The 12,500-nt window shown below is 39.2% G+C and overlaps 1 protein-coding gene across 1 annotated transcript in view; it reads left to right on the top strand.

The window, feature by feature from the left end:
* Positions 1 to 12,500, top strand: part of dgkaa (diacylglycerol kinase, alpha a) — a 51,406-nt gene that overhangs the window by 28,266 nt on the left and 10,640 nt on the right. The window contains 9 exon segments of the mRNA XM_079675206.1: positions 1,136 to 1,210; positions 1,523 to 1,572; positions 1,657 to 1,731; positions 4,177 to 4,293; positions 9,635 to 9,752; positions 10,407 to 10,495; positions 10,585 to 10,704; positions 11,722 to 11,820; positions 12,341 to 12,427. Coding sequence (XP_079531332.1) covers positions 1,136 to 1,210; positions 1,523 to 1,572; positions 1,657 to 1,731; positions 4,177 to 4,293; positions 9,635 to 9,752; positions 10,407 to 10,495; positions 10,585 to 10,704; positions 11,722 to 11,820; positions 12,341 to 12,427 — 830 coding nt within the window.

The raw sequence follows: 12,500 nt of genomic DNA, 5'->3' as shown, positions 1-12,500 counted from the left end.
AGGAGTGTGTGTGAGGAGTGTGTGTGAGGAGTGTGTGCAGATTTCACAGTAACCAGAGTCTCTTTGCTGCAGAGAACGTCTTCCTCAGATGAAAAATGTCGTTATTATGAGTTTTGAAGTCATTGTTTTTAGATATATCATTCGTTTGATATAGCATCTCAACAGAAATGACATAGTAAGTCAACGTTTTTGTAAATGTAGACATTATTTTGAGACAGTAAGTCATAATCTTAAGATATTAAGTAGTTGTTTTGAGATAATAAATACTTTTTCAAAAATATTCAGTCATTTTTTGAGAAACTAAGAAATTATTTTAAGATATTAAGTCGTTATTTTGAGTTAAAAAGTCAATACAGACTGGAGCTGTGTGTGTGTGTGTGTGTGTGTGTGTGTGTGTGTGTGTGTGTGTGTGTATGTGTGTGTGTGTGTGTGTGTGTGTGTGTGTGTGTGTGTGTGTGTGTGTGTGTGTGTGTGTGTGTGTGTGTGTGTGTGTGTGTGTGTGTGTGTGTGTGTGTGTGTGTGTGTGTGTGTGTGTGTGTGTGTGTGTGTGTGTGTGTGTGTGTGTGTGTGTGTGGAGTGTGTGTGAAGACAGTGTGTGTGTGGAGTGTGTGTGAGGAGTGTGTGTGGAGAGTGTGTGTGGAGACAGTGTGTGTGAGGAGTGTGTGTGGAGACAGTGTGTGTGTGTGTGTGTGTGTGTGTGTGTGTGTGTGTGTGTGTGTGTGTGTGTGTGTGTGTGTGTGTGTGTGTGTGTGTGTGTGTGTGTGTGTGTGTGGAGTGTGTGTGTGGAGTGTGTGTGAGGAGTGTGTGTGAAGACAGTGTGTGTGTGTGTGTGTGTGTGTGTGTGTGTGTGTGTGTGTGTGTGTGTGTGTGTGTGTGTGGAGTGTGTGTGAGGAGTGTGTGTGGAGACAGTGTGTGTGGAGTGTGTGTGAGGAGTGTGTGTGAGGAGTGTGTGTGGAGACAGTGTGTGTGGAGTGTGTGTGAGGAGTGTGTGTGGAGACAGTGTGTGTGGAGTGTGTGTGGAGACAGTGTGTGTGGAGTGTGTGTGGAGACAGTGTGTGTGGAGACAGTGTGTGTGTGTGGAGTGTGTGTGAGGAGTGTGCTCAGATCTCTCACTCACAGCCTCTCTTCTCTGCAGAGGAAGTCTTCCTGAAAGATGTTTCGTGTTATTTCTCTCTGCTGGAGGACGGACAGCCGCGAGACAAGCTGGAGTGTGAGGACTTCTCTTTATCTTTATTCAGCCCTTAATAATGTGATGTGTTCCACTTCATGTCCCTTTTCAATAAGGACCATACGGCTTCCTAAACTTTGTACAATTGGACATCTATACATAAATACACACGTGTTGTTTACTTTGTGTATTCATACATATTTGGAACAAAATCAACAACATGTTTTATTTACAAGACAAGAATACACTTTTTGAATATGAACTAGAAAATGTATTTGAAAAAACCATTAGAAGAGTGTGTTATTGATTATTGTGCATGATAACGCATAAATAATAACCTTTTTGTCTCTTTAGTCTCTTTCAAGCTGTACGACAGGGACGGTAACGGCGTCCTCGACAGCTCGGTACGTTTTGGAGAACATTTTTTGTTGGTGTTTTTAATTGTATAATTCGAGGCGTAATAAGTGTTTTTGTTTTTGTTGCGACAGGAAGTGGACAGGATCATAGCTCAGATGATGCACGCTGCAGATTATCTGGGATGGGATGTTTCAGAGCTGAGGCCGGTGAGTGCCAACACACTGAACTCTGATGTAAACGTCAATGAAAACACAACAAACAAACATTTGAGACACTAAGTCATTATTATGAGATATTAAGTCCTTATTTTAAGATATTAAGTCCTTATTATGAGACACTAAGTCCTTATTATGAGACACTAAGTCCTTATTATGAGACACTAAGTCATTATATAAGATACTAAGTCCTTATTATGAGACACTAAGTCATTATATAAGATACTAAGTCCTTATTATGAGACACTAAGTCATTATATAAGATACTAAGTCCTTAATAGGAGATACTAAGTCCTTATTTTAAGATACTAAGTCCTTAATAGGAGATACTAAGTCCTTATTATGAGACACTAAGTCCTTATTATGAGATACTAAGTCCTTATTATGAGATACTAAGTCCTTATTATGAGATACTAAGTCCTTATTATGAGACACTAAGTCCTTATTATGAGACACTAAGTCCTTATTATGAGATACTAAGTCCTTATTATGAGATACTAAGTCCTTATTATGAGACACTAAGTCCTTATTATGAGACACTAAGTCCTTATTATGAGATACTAAGTCCTTATTATGAGACACTAAGTCCTTATTATGAGACACTAAGTCCTTATTATGAGATACTAAGTCCTTATTATGAGATACTAAGTCCTTATTATGAGACACTAAGTCCTTATTATGAGACACTAAGTCATTATATAAGATACTAAGTCCTTATTATGAGATACTAAGTCCTTATTAGGAGATACTAAGTCCTTATTATGAGACACTAAGTCATTATATAAGATACTAAGTCCTTATTATGAGACACTAAGTCCTTATTAGGAGATACTAAGTCCTTATTAGGAGATACTAAGTCCTTATTATGAGATACTAAGTCCTTATTAGGAGATACTAAGTCATTATAATGAGACACTAAGTCCTTATTATGAGATACTAAGTCATTATAATGAGACACTAAGTCCTTATTATGAGATACTAAGTCGTTATTTAACACTAGAACCGCCAACGGGTACATTTTACCCGCAGCTGTTTTTTTATTGTATGTAACTTTTTTTCCACATGCCAGCGGGTAATATTTACCTCATAGAAAATGCAGCGTAAACATGACGTGTTGCTATAGCAATGCCTTTTGTCTACTGCGGTTCCTTATAGATAGAGAGAGATAGATAGATATATTGATAGATAGATAGAGAGAGAGAGAGAGAGAGAGAGAGAGAGAGATAGATATATAGTTATAGATAGTGTAACATCTTGGAGAATACAAGATCTTGGATGACTGAGCTCACGTTGAGGACGTAATGCATGTGTGCAGGTTACGTGCCAGTTGAATAAAGATGGACACTCGGAAAGAGAGAAGTAGTCCGCGTCGTCTGTTTATGTAGACAATTATATGTTCATAGAACAGAACATTACAGATGGATTGATAGATAGTTATAGAGAGAGATTGAGAGATTTGTACCTAAACAAAACACAAGTCTAACACCAAGCGTTTAAATCAGCACTTGAAGCGATATTTTATACTTTATACTATCTGCACAAACTATATCATATGAAAAGCTAAGAGTCTACAGATTCTATTGGTATAAGTTTCATCCCTGTGCGATCAAAACTCACTGTTCTGTATGATAAATAAAAGAACATTGTACCTTGCAAATCAATAGCGGGTACATTTTACCCGTTGGCGGTTTTGGGTATACAGCGACCTCTGGCGGTTCTAGTGTTAAGATATTAAAGGTGGGGTAGGTAAGTTTGAGAAACCGGCTCGAGATACACTGTTTGTTATATTCCATGGAATGCTCTTAACGTCCCGATAGCAATGAATATCTGAAGTGCAAAATCCATTAAAAATCATCATCTGTGGAAGCCGTGGCGCTGTAAAAAGAACGACCAATCATCTGAGCCGGCCCGGCTAAAGTAACTGGATGGTCTACCTGCCTGTCATCCTTCCATCTGTGCACAAACTTATCTCGTGCCCTCATTGGTCATGTGCGCGTTCGTGTGTGTTGGAGGAGGGGCTTTGTAAGGAAGTCTGAAGGAAGGGGCAGATTTATCGAGCTGGTTTCTCCAAAACTACCTACCCCACCTTTAAGGCATTATGAGATACTAACTCATTATAATGCGGTAAAAACTATTTAAAAAAATTATTTTGAGATACTATGTCCGAACCCACTGTTGATAAGAGATCTGGAGTCACGGTGAATGATCCGTCTCTACTTCCTTGTTTCTTGAACGTCGAGCAGATATAGGAACTTTAGCCTCTAACAGTAAAGATATACATTTATTTGCTCAACGTATACAGTTTATGGCAGCGCTGGTGAATCATTGGCTAAGGGTTGGAATGAAGATAAGCTTCTCTGCAGCTCTTAGAAACAAACCGAACCTTCCCATGCACGGTATCTTTCTGAACAACACGGTGCTGGATGTGTTTCTCAGGTTCTGAAGGACATGATGACGGCGATCGATGCCGACAGCAGCGGCACGGTGTCTCTGGACGAGTGGGTGGAGGGCGGCATGAACAACGTGCCTCTGCTGGTGCTGCTGGGGCTCAAGGTACCTCAGACAGGAAGCTCACAAACATCATGGACACATATACCTAAATCATATCTTCCGGACCTGGAAAAGCCCCAAAAAACTTTTATTAAATTAGGAAAATCGTGAAAATGTAGCGAAAAAAACACCGTATTTTTTTTTAAACATTTATTTGAACAAGTTCCTTGACAGTGAGTCTCACACAACGTGGTACAGATACAATATCATACTGTTATATACAAAAACAGTACAATATATAATAGTAATTATCAACAAAGCACAAGAAATGAGTCCAATTAGAGGCTTACCAAATACCTTACAACGTGTGACCATTTCTCTAAATACACTTCCATCTTGAGTTGTAGTTTCAATGTTACATTTTCCAAACAGTTTAAAAAAAGCCACCGTATTTAATGTGTTTTTCAAATAATACTTCCCGAATCTTCTATAAAAAACATTTCACATTATGTATAATTACTTCAGGAGCATAGTGACAACACATTGTACATGATGACATCTCTAAGCAGGTTAACCAATCACAACAGAGCCTGCCAGCTAACCAATCAGAGCAGACTGGGCTCTGGTTTCAGACAGAGGGTGAAAAGAGGTGCTGCAGCACAGGCAGTATGAGAAGAGCTTTTTGAACATTAGCATTAACATAAAACATAAAAATAAATCTCACGTACCCCCTGCAGTACTCCAACGTACCCCTAGGGGTCCGCGTACCCCCATTTGAGAACCACTGCATTAGAGCATGGAGACATGTCCCAGCAGAGACCGTTAAACACCTGAACTTCTGAAAGAACATCCATAACATTCATATGTTTTACTTGTAGTACTGATACCGACACATTTGTGTGTATTGTGTTTGTTTCCCGGGGCAACCCTCACAAGAAACACCGGCTGTTGTTATGCCTGCTGTGACGTTAAGTTGCCTCTTGTAATTATGCCTTTACAAACTTAAAAGTTGTTTTTATCATCTGAATTTGGCGAAACAAGTTTAATATTCTTAAAACCAAGACTTTGTTTATTTGAAATCAGATGAAAACAAACTGTCACGGACCCTGCCGTGTTATCTATGATTACTACACTTTTCATTCATAATTTCAGCGGGAGGGAGGGGGAGCGGCGCTGAGGAACAGTAGAGTGCGGGCTGACAGGTGTCTGTGTTGACATTCCCCTTATTGTGGAGTAAGGGGGATGCAGAGACTGGCTCCAAGTGTTTTAGGTTCAAGTTAGCCAACTAATATCTGGGTTAGTGTTCATGACTTCATGTGTATGTCATCTTAATGGTTAATCTCAACACACACATTTTCCGTGCTTTCCAATAGTTTAAAATAGTTTTATTCCACTGTTTGATAACCTGTTCAATACAAACATGCCACTTGTAAAAATGAAATATAACCTTTCTGTGAACTGATATTTGTTCAGTGAGCTTATTAGAGGACGTTCCCTTTGATTGTAAAATATCAATGAAGATGTCAGACTTAGTATATTTGTTAATAATTACACACAACACATGGAATGTGTGTGTGTGTGTGTTCCAAGTGAATCTGCGGCCCCCTGGTGGCCAGTACATCAATGATGTGGCCCCCACCACCATCAAAGTTGCCCATCCCTGGTCTAGATGACCTGGGGAAGTTTCATGGTGATATCTTTTAGTTAAATATGCTCTCCTTCTCGTCTGCACTGCACTTAGAATATGCACTCAATACTGAACTAATCAATGTTTTGGGCCAAATGAAAGTGCCCGAAGGCTGCAGTCTCCTGTAAGTACGTTATTAAATGTGGGCCAGGATCCTGCAGAGTAAATGGAAACCATAAAGCTCTCTGACGCTGCTGAGAAAAAAGCACATTACCGCACCCTGCAGCGCTGAGTCAGCCGAAATGTAGAAGGGCGGAGAGAGGCAGCGTTTCACAAGAGCTGTAAAAACACAATGTTTACCACCTGCTGTAAAGACATGTAATCCATCTGAGAGAAACACGCCGGGTCCTGCACCACTTCTCAGAGAATATCTGTGACCTTTAGAGGACCCTTAATGTAACAATCCCATTCATACTTTACTGTAAATGTTGTTTATTGTGTGAAAAAACAATACTTGTGACGGAAAGAGATCCTTTAATTAATTGAGAGTATCAACACAGCAACGTCCTGACAAATCCTACGTAAATGTATATAAGTATACGCAGCAAAATGTAGTTCAAGTATTTTATAAACGTCAGCATTAGATCAACGCTTGTGGACTTTTACCTCTAAATTATTAGTGAAATAATCAGAGATGGTAGAAGTACTCAGATCTTGTTCTTGAGTAACAGTAGAAGTACTCAGATCTTGTGCTTGAGTAGAAGTACTCAGATCTTGTACTTGAGTAGAAGTACTCAGATCTTGTACTTTAGTAAAAGTAGAAGTACTCAGATCTTGTACTTGAGTAAAAGTAGAAGTACTCAGATCTTGAGTAAAAGTAGAAGTACTCAGATCTTGTTCTTGAGTAAAAGTGGAAGTACTCAGGTCTTGTTCTTGAGTAAAAGTAGAAGTACTCAGATCTTGAGTAAAAGTAGAAGTACTCAGATCTTTTTCTTGAGTAAAAGTAGAAGTACTCAGGTCTTGTACTTGAGTAGAAGTAGAAGTACTCAGATCTTGTACTTGAGTAAAAGTAGAAGTACTCAGATCTTGTACTTGAGTAAAAGTAGAAGTACTCAGATCTTGTACTTGAGTAAAAGTAGAAGTACTCAGATCTTGTACTTGAGTAAAAGTAGAAGTACTCAGATCTTGTACTTGAGTAAAAGTAGAAGTACTCAGATCTTGTACTTGAGTGAAAGTAGAAGTACTCAGATCTTGTACTTGAGTAAAAGTAGAAGTACTCAGATCTTGTACTTGAGGAAAAGTAGAAGTACTCAGATCTTGTACTTGAGTAAAAGTAGAAGTACTCAGATCGTGTAGGCTACTTGAGTAAAAGTAGAAGTACTCAGATCGTGTAGGCTACTTGAGTAAAAATAGAAGTTCCAGAGTGTAGGAATACTCTGTTACAGTAAAAGCCCTGCATTCAAAATGTTCCTCAAGTAAAAGTAGAAAAGTATTCTCATCAAAATATAGTGAAAGACAGTAAAAGTAGTCGTTGTGCAGATTGGTCCATTTCAGAATAATAGATATGATATGTTTTATAATGATTGATCATGAAAGTGTTCTCAAAGCTGGTAAAGGTGCAGCTAGTCTGAATGACTTTGTATACTGCAGGGTAGCTGGTGGATTTACTCCAGGTGGAACTAAAGTCTGATTTAACACTTGATTATATTTCATATCATTCATCCACATCTGAGAAGTAACTAAAGGTATAAATACATGCAGTGGAGTAGAAGTACACAGTAGCATAACATTGAGATACTAAAGTAAAGTAAAAGTACCTCAACATTGTATACAACACTAGAGTAAACGTACTTGGTGTCACAGCTTTCTGTACGTTCCCTCTCTTCAGGCCCTGTAATCAAACCTTCACAGCTCACTGTGTATCAGTGTGTTCTGGAGAGGAACTGATTGCACCCTCAGTTTTCTTAATGTGTCTGATTATTCAAATGGTTTCTGAATACAAGTCTGAACAAGAAGTACCACCTTGTCTCCACTAACAAGACATCTGTAATGTGATCATACATGTTGTACACACTGCAGGGGAATGGGGTGAACATGTTAACTGACAGATATCACCACTTCATTCCTGACATTAACACGATTATCTTTCACATTACAAGTTTGCTGACATGTTGTGTTAAACATATGCAAATGAGGGGTTATGTTATGCTAATTTGGTGAATTTAGGTGAAATCTGCGCTCAGACAGACAGTTAGTGAAATAAACTCCTGAGTGAGGATTGTGGATGTTTTATTTCCACTAGTCTGAATAAAGACATGTTATAGAAGCTAAAAAAACAATCTCTCACTTTCGTGTGTATTCAAAGCAGCTCAGCAGTGTGTTCATGTGTCAGGAATGTAAAAGCCTCGCTCTGTGGTCTGAATAGACAGATATCAACATGAAACTCGCCCACTTTATTCATGACATTAACACAATTACCTTTGGCATTACAAGTTTTCTGACATGTTGTGTTTAAATATGCAAATGAGGCTTTATGTAATGGAAACTTTAGGTGAATTTAGGAGAAATCTGCACTCACAAACAGATAGTTAGTGAAGTAAACTCCTGAATGTGGAGTTTGCTCCCACTAGTCTGAATAAAGTTATAGAAGCTAAGGAACCTAAATCTCTCACTTGAATGTGTCCGTACGTAAAGCAGCCCAGCAGTGTGTTAATGTGTCAGGAATGTAAAAGCCTCGTTCTGCCGCTCTGTGGTCTGAAACTGAACAATGCCAGGGACTCCCCCTCCGGCTATTTCCAGACCCTGCTGCACATTTGAAGCCCCGGGTGCATGACCCCCCCCCCCCCCCCCCCCCCTCCTGCAGAAAGTGATGCATCGTGTCGGGAATACAAACATTCGAGTGTGTAATCCGCGGATAAGCTTCCGCCGCCCTGCAAACACATCGAAAAAAACAACCTTTAATCTAATCTTGTGTGGAGAATTTGAGATTACAGTAGAATATCTCGCCGCTGCGCTGTGTGTCTATATATAGAGATATAGATATATATAGAGATATCTATATATATCTATATATGTTTTAATATTCAACAGTGCAATACATGACTGCTGCATTACACTGGGCATTCATTAGTAGTGTTATAAGTACTAACACATCATTATAAATATTGTAGTATTTACATATTTATTGTTACGATACAATGTGCACATTATTGCTTTTTATGCATATTTCTATTCATTTTTTCAGACTTTTTTACTGCAACTATTTAACATTTGAATTTCTTGATTTAAAAAAAAACATTATTTGAATATTATTTCATTGCACATTTTTTTATTTGACTTTTTATAATTATATATATTTATAATTATATTTTATTTGTTTGTTTATTGTACATTTTTATTTTTGACTTTTTATAATTATATATATTTATAATTATATTTTATTTGTTTGTTTATTGCACATTTTTATTTTTTATCGATGTCAATATTTTTATTTGATTATATTTTTATTCGTTATTGCACATTTTTCCTTTAACCTCTAATATTTATATACTTTTTAATTACTTTTTAATTGTTTTTTACTGCACATTTTTACCCTAACTTCTTATTGTTTATTTTATCTTCTTAATCATTTTATTTAAAAAAAAAAAAAAAAATTAAATACAAAAAAAAAAAAAAAAAGATCTGTTAAATTCAATTAGAAGAATACAGAGAGACAAGCACAATAAAAGCATGAAGTGATTGTGAAGCGTCCCCTGAGTGTTTGTGTGCTCCCTGCAGATGACGCAGCAGGACGGGCAGCACCTCTGGAGGATGAAACACTTTAATAAACCCGTCTACTGCAACGTGTGTCAGAGCATGCTGCTGGGCCTCAGGAAGCAGGGGCTGTGCTGCACCTGTGAGTCCCTGAACGCACCACGAGAGGGCGACACTGCGTACAATAGTTATCAATAACATTTCATAATCATTGACCTATGAGTCAAAGCTATTTGATATCATTTAAATATCACTTTATATGTTTTAACCAGTTTCAATCCGGTTTGCAACTTCCAAATGATTACTTTTCTGAGTTCTTGTCTTTTATATTCCAGTTTCTTTGAATAAATCCACTGTTTTTGATTTTTAAAAAAGGGAATAATGTTCTGTAAATGCAAAGGGGGGATTTCTATATTTTCTCTGTGTGAGTTATTTATTTTATTGACAACATTGATTTAGATTTATATAAAATATATGCAGGAAAACCATGAAAATGCATGTTTTTGTCCCATAAGTCAAGAAAAACTGGTGAAATTTAAAAATATAAATTATTCTATATTTAATACATAGAAAGCAGGATTCATGCTGTAATGGCTGTGGGATTAATTACATGCTGTTTTAATTAAATAACACAGATTATTATTATTATTATTATTATTATTATTATTATACATGTATTATGAAAGGAGCTGGCGTGTCACTTGCAAATCATTGAAAAAAAAGCAGAATGTAAAAAGCTGAAGCTGATGCGTTAGACTTAAATGTTTAATAATGTGACCGTGTGTTGTGTTTCCAGGCTGTAAATACACGGTGCACGGCCGCTGTGCCAACAGGAACCCGGCGCCCTGCACACGGACCTATGTGAAGTCCAAGAAAGAAACCGGGGTATCAAAACTTTCTCCGTCGAATTAAAACACGTTCTCTGTCTGAGATGCTTTTAATGTTATATATAAAATATTCTTCTCACTTCTCAGGTTCCTGCTCACGACTGGGTGAGTGGGAACTGCGACTCGAGGAAGTGTGAGAAATGCCAGAAGAAGATCAAGAGCCTGCAGGGACTGACGGGGAAACACTGTGTGTGGTGCCACAGCATGGTGAGACATAGAGTGAGCAATAAGAGGAGACGCTCAATCTGGGTATCAGTCACTAAAGGTCCCTATCATACTGTTTCTCATCAGTATATCACAGGTCTCAGATATATCCAGAGCCTGTCTCTGATTGGCTGAAACACCAAACAGATCATTGCAGCATTACCCACAATCCCCTCTGTTTCAGCCCTGTTTCCAAAGTGCTGATTCTCTGTCTGTTACTTTAGATGAAAATAAGGAGCCCCTCCCCACGCCCCTCTGAGAGACATTTGGTTACAAAGAACACAATAGCCACTTAAGTACTTTGCCTCACTTAGCGCCAGCACTTAGCGCCAGGACTTAGCGCCAGCACTTAGCGCCCAGCACTTAGCGCCCAGCACTTAGTGCCGGCTCTAAGTACCTCATGGAACTAAGTACAGATCGCGTTCACACGGGAATAAGTTCTCTGAGGGAGGATTAGGCAAATGAAGCCGCTGACGTCACTTCTTCTTCTTCTGCTTTGGGTTTACTGGCAGGCCGCGAACAACTTCACGGCGTATACTGCCGCCCGGAGTCCCCGAGACCCCTGGAGTTGGGGACTGGCTTCAGTAGAAGCTGCTGGGACTCGCAGCAATATTATCTCATATCGTGAAAATATGAAAATATCGTATGCGATATTATCATCAATGTTATTTTATTGTGAATTTTTTTTATAATTAAGCTTATGGTGAGACGTTCAGATTATGAACTGGGTATCGTGATAACATCATTACCACGATACCTACTTTTTATTTGGTCCATTTGTGAGTTTCTTTGTTAACTAACAGGTGAATTTCAGAGAAAATCACATTTATTTTTCTTTTAAATCCAGGACTTCAGTCTTCTGTTTAGACTTTAGTTTCCTCTGAATAATAGCCCTCTTCTGTTCCTGATGTAACTACTAATGTCCCCCACACAGCCCTGATACTCTGTCACCCCCCCCCCCCCCCCCCCCCCCCTGCAGCTGAGGCTGTCATAAATACTGTGTCATCGTTTGTGTTTCAGCGTCATGATGAATGTGCGGACCAGGAGCCGACAGAGTGCAGCTGTGGGACCCTCAGGGACCACATCCTGCCTCCATGGGCCATCTATCCTGTTATCAAGGTACACACACACACACACACACACACACACACACACACACACACACACTCACTCACTCACTCACTCACTCACTCACTCACTCACTCACACTCTCTCACACACACACACACACACACACTCACTCACTCACTCACTCACTCATTCACTCAGTCACTCACTCACTCACTCACGCGCACACACACTCACTCACTCACTGACACACACACACACACACACACACACACACACACACACACACACACACACACACACACACACACACTCACTCACTCACTCACTCACACACACACACACACACACACACACACTCACACACACCACGCACACACCACACACCACACTCACTCACTCACTCACAAACACACACACACACTCACTCACTCACTCACTCACTCACTCACACTCACTCACTCACTCACACACTCACTCACACACACTCTCTCTCTCTCTCTCTCACACACACACACACAGGTTATATATATTGTGATGTATTCCGTGTTTCTCCTGCTTCGCCCTGAAGGAGAGACCGAACATCGTGAAGAACGGCGGCTCGGGGTCTGTGGACGACAGCGAGCTCAACACCACTCCTGATGGACAAGTGCTGCAGGTATTACATCCCATAATATTTAACCAATGCTGGACATCTACCAGGGGGGGGGAAGTACTCTAACTAAAAGTTG

This window comes from Notothenia rossii (assembly GCF_949606895.1).
Source record: "Notothenia rossii genome assembly, chromosome: 4".
NCBI classification, from domain to species: Eukaryota; Metazoa; Chordata; class Actinopteri; order Perciformes; family Nototheniidae; genus Notothenia; species Notothenia rossii.
Note: the sequence above shows the minus strand (reverse complement) of the source record. Positions and strands in the feature narration are given on the sequence as shown.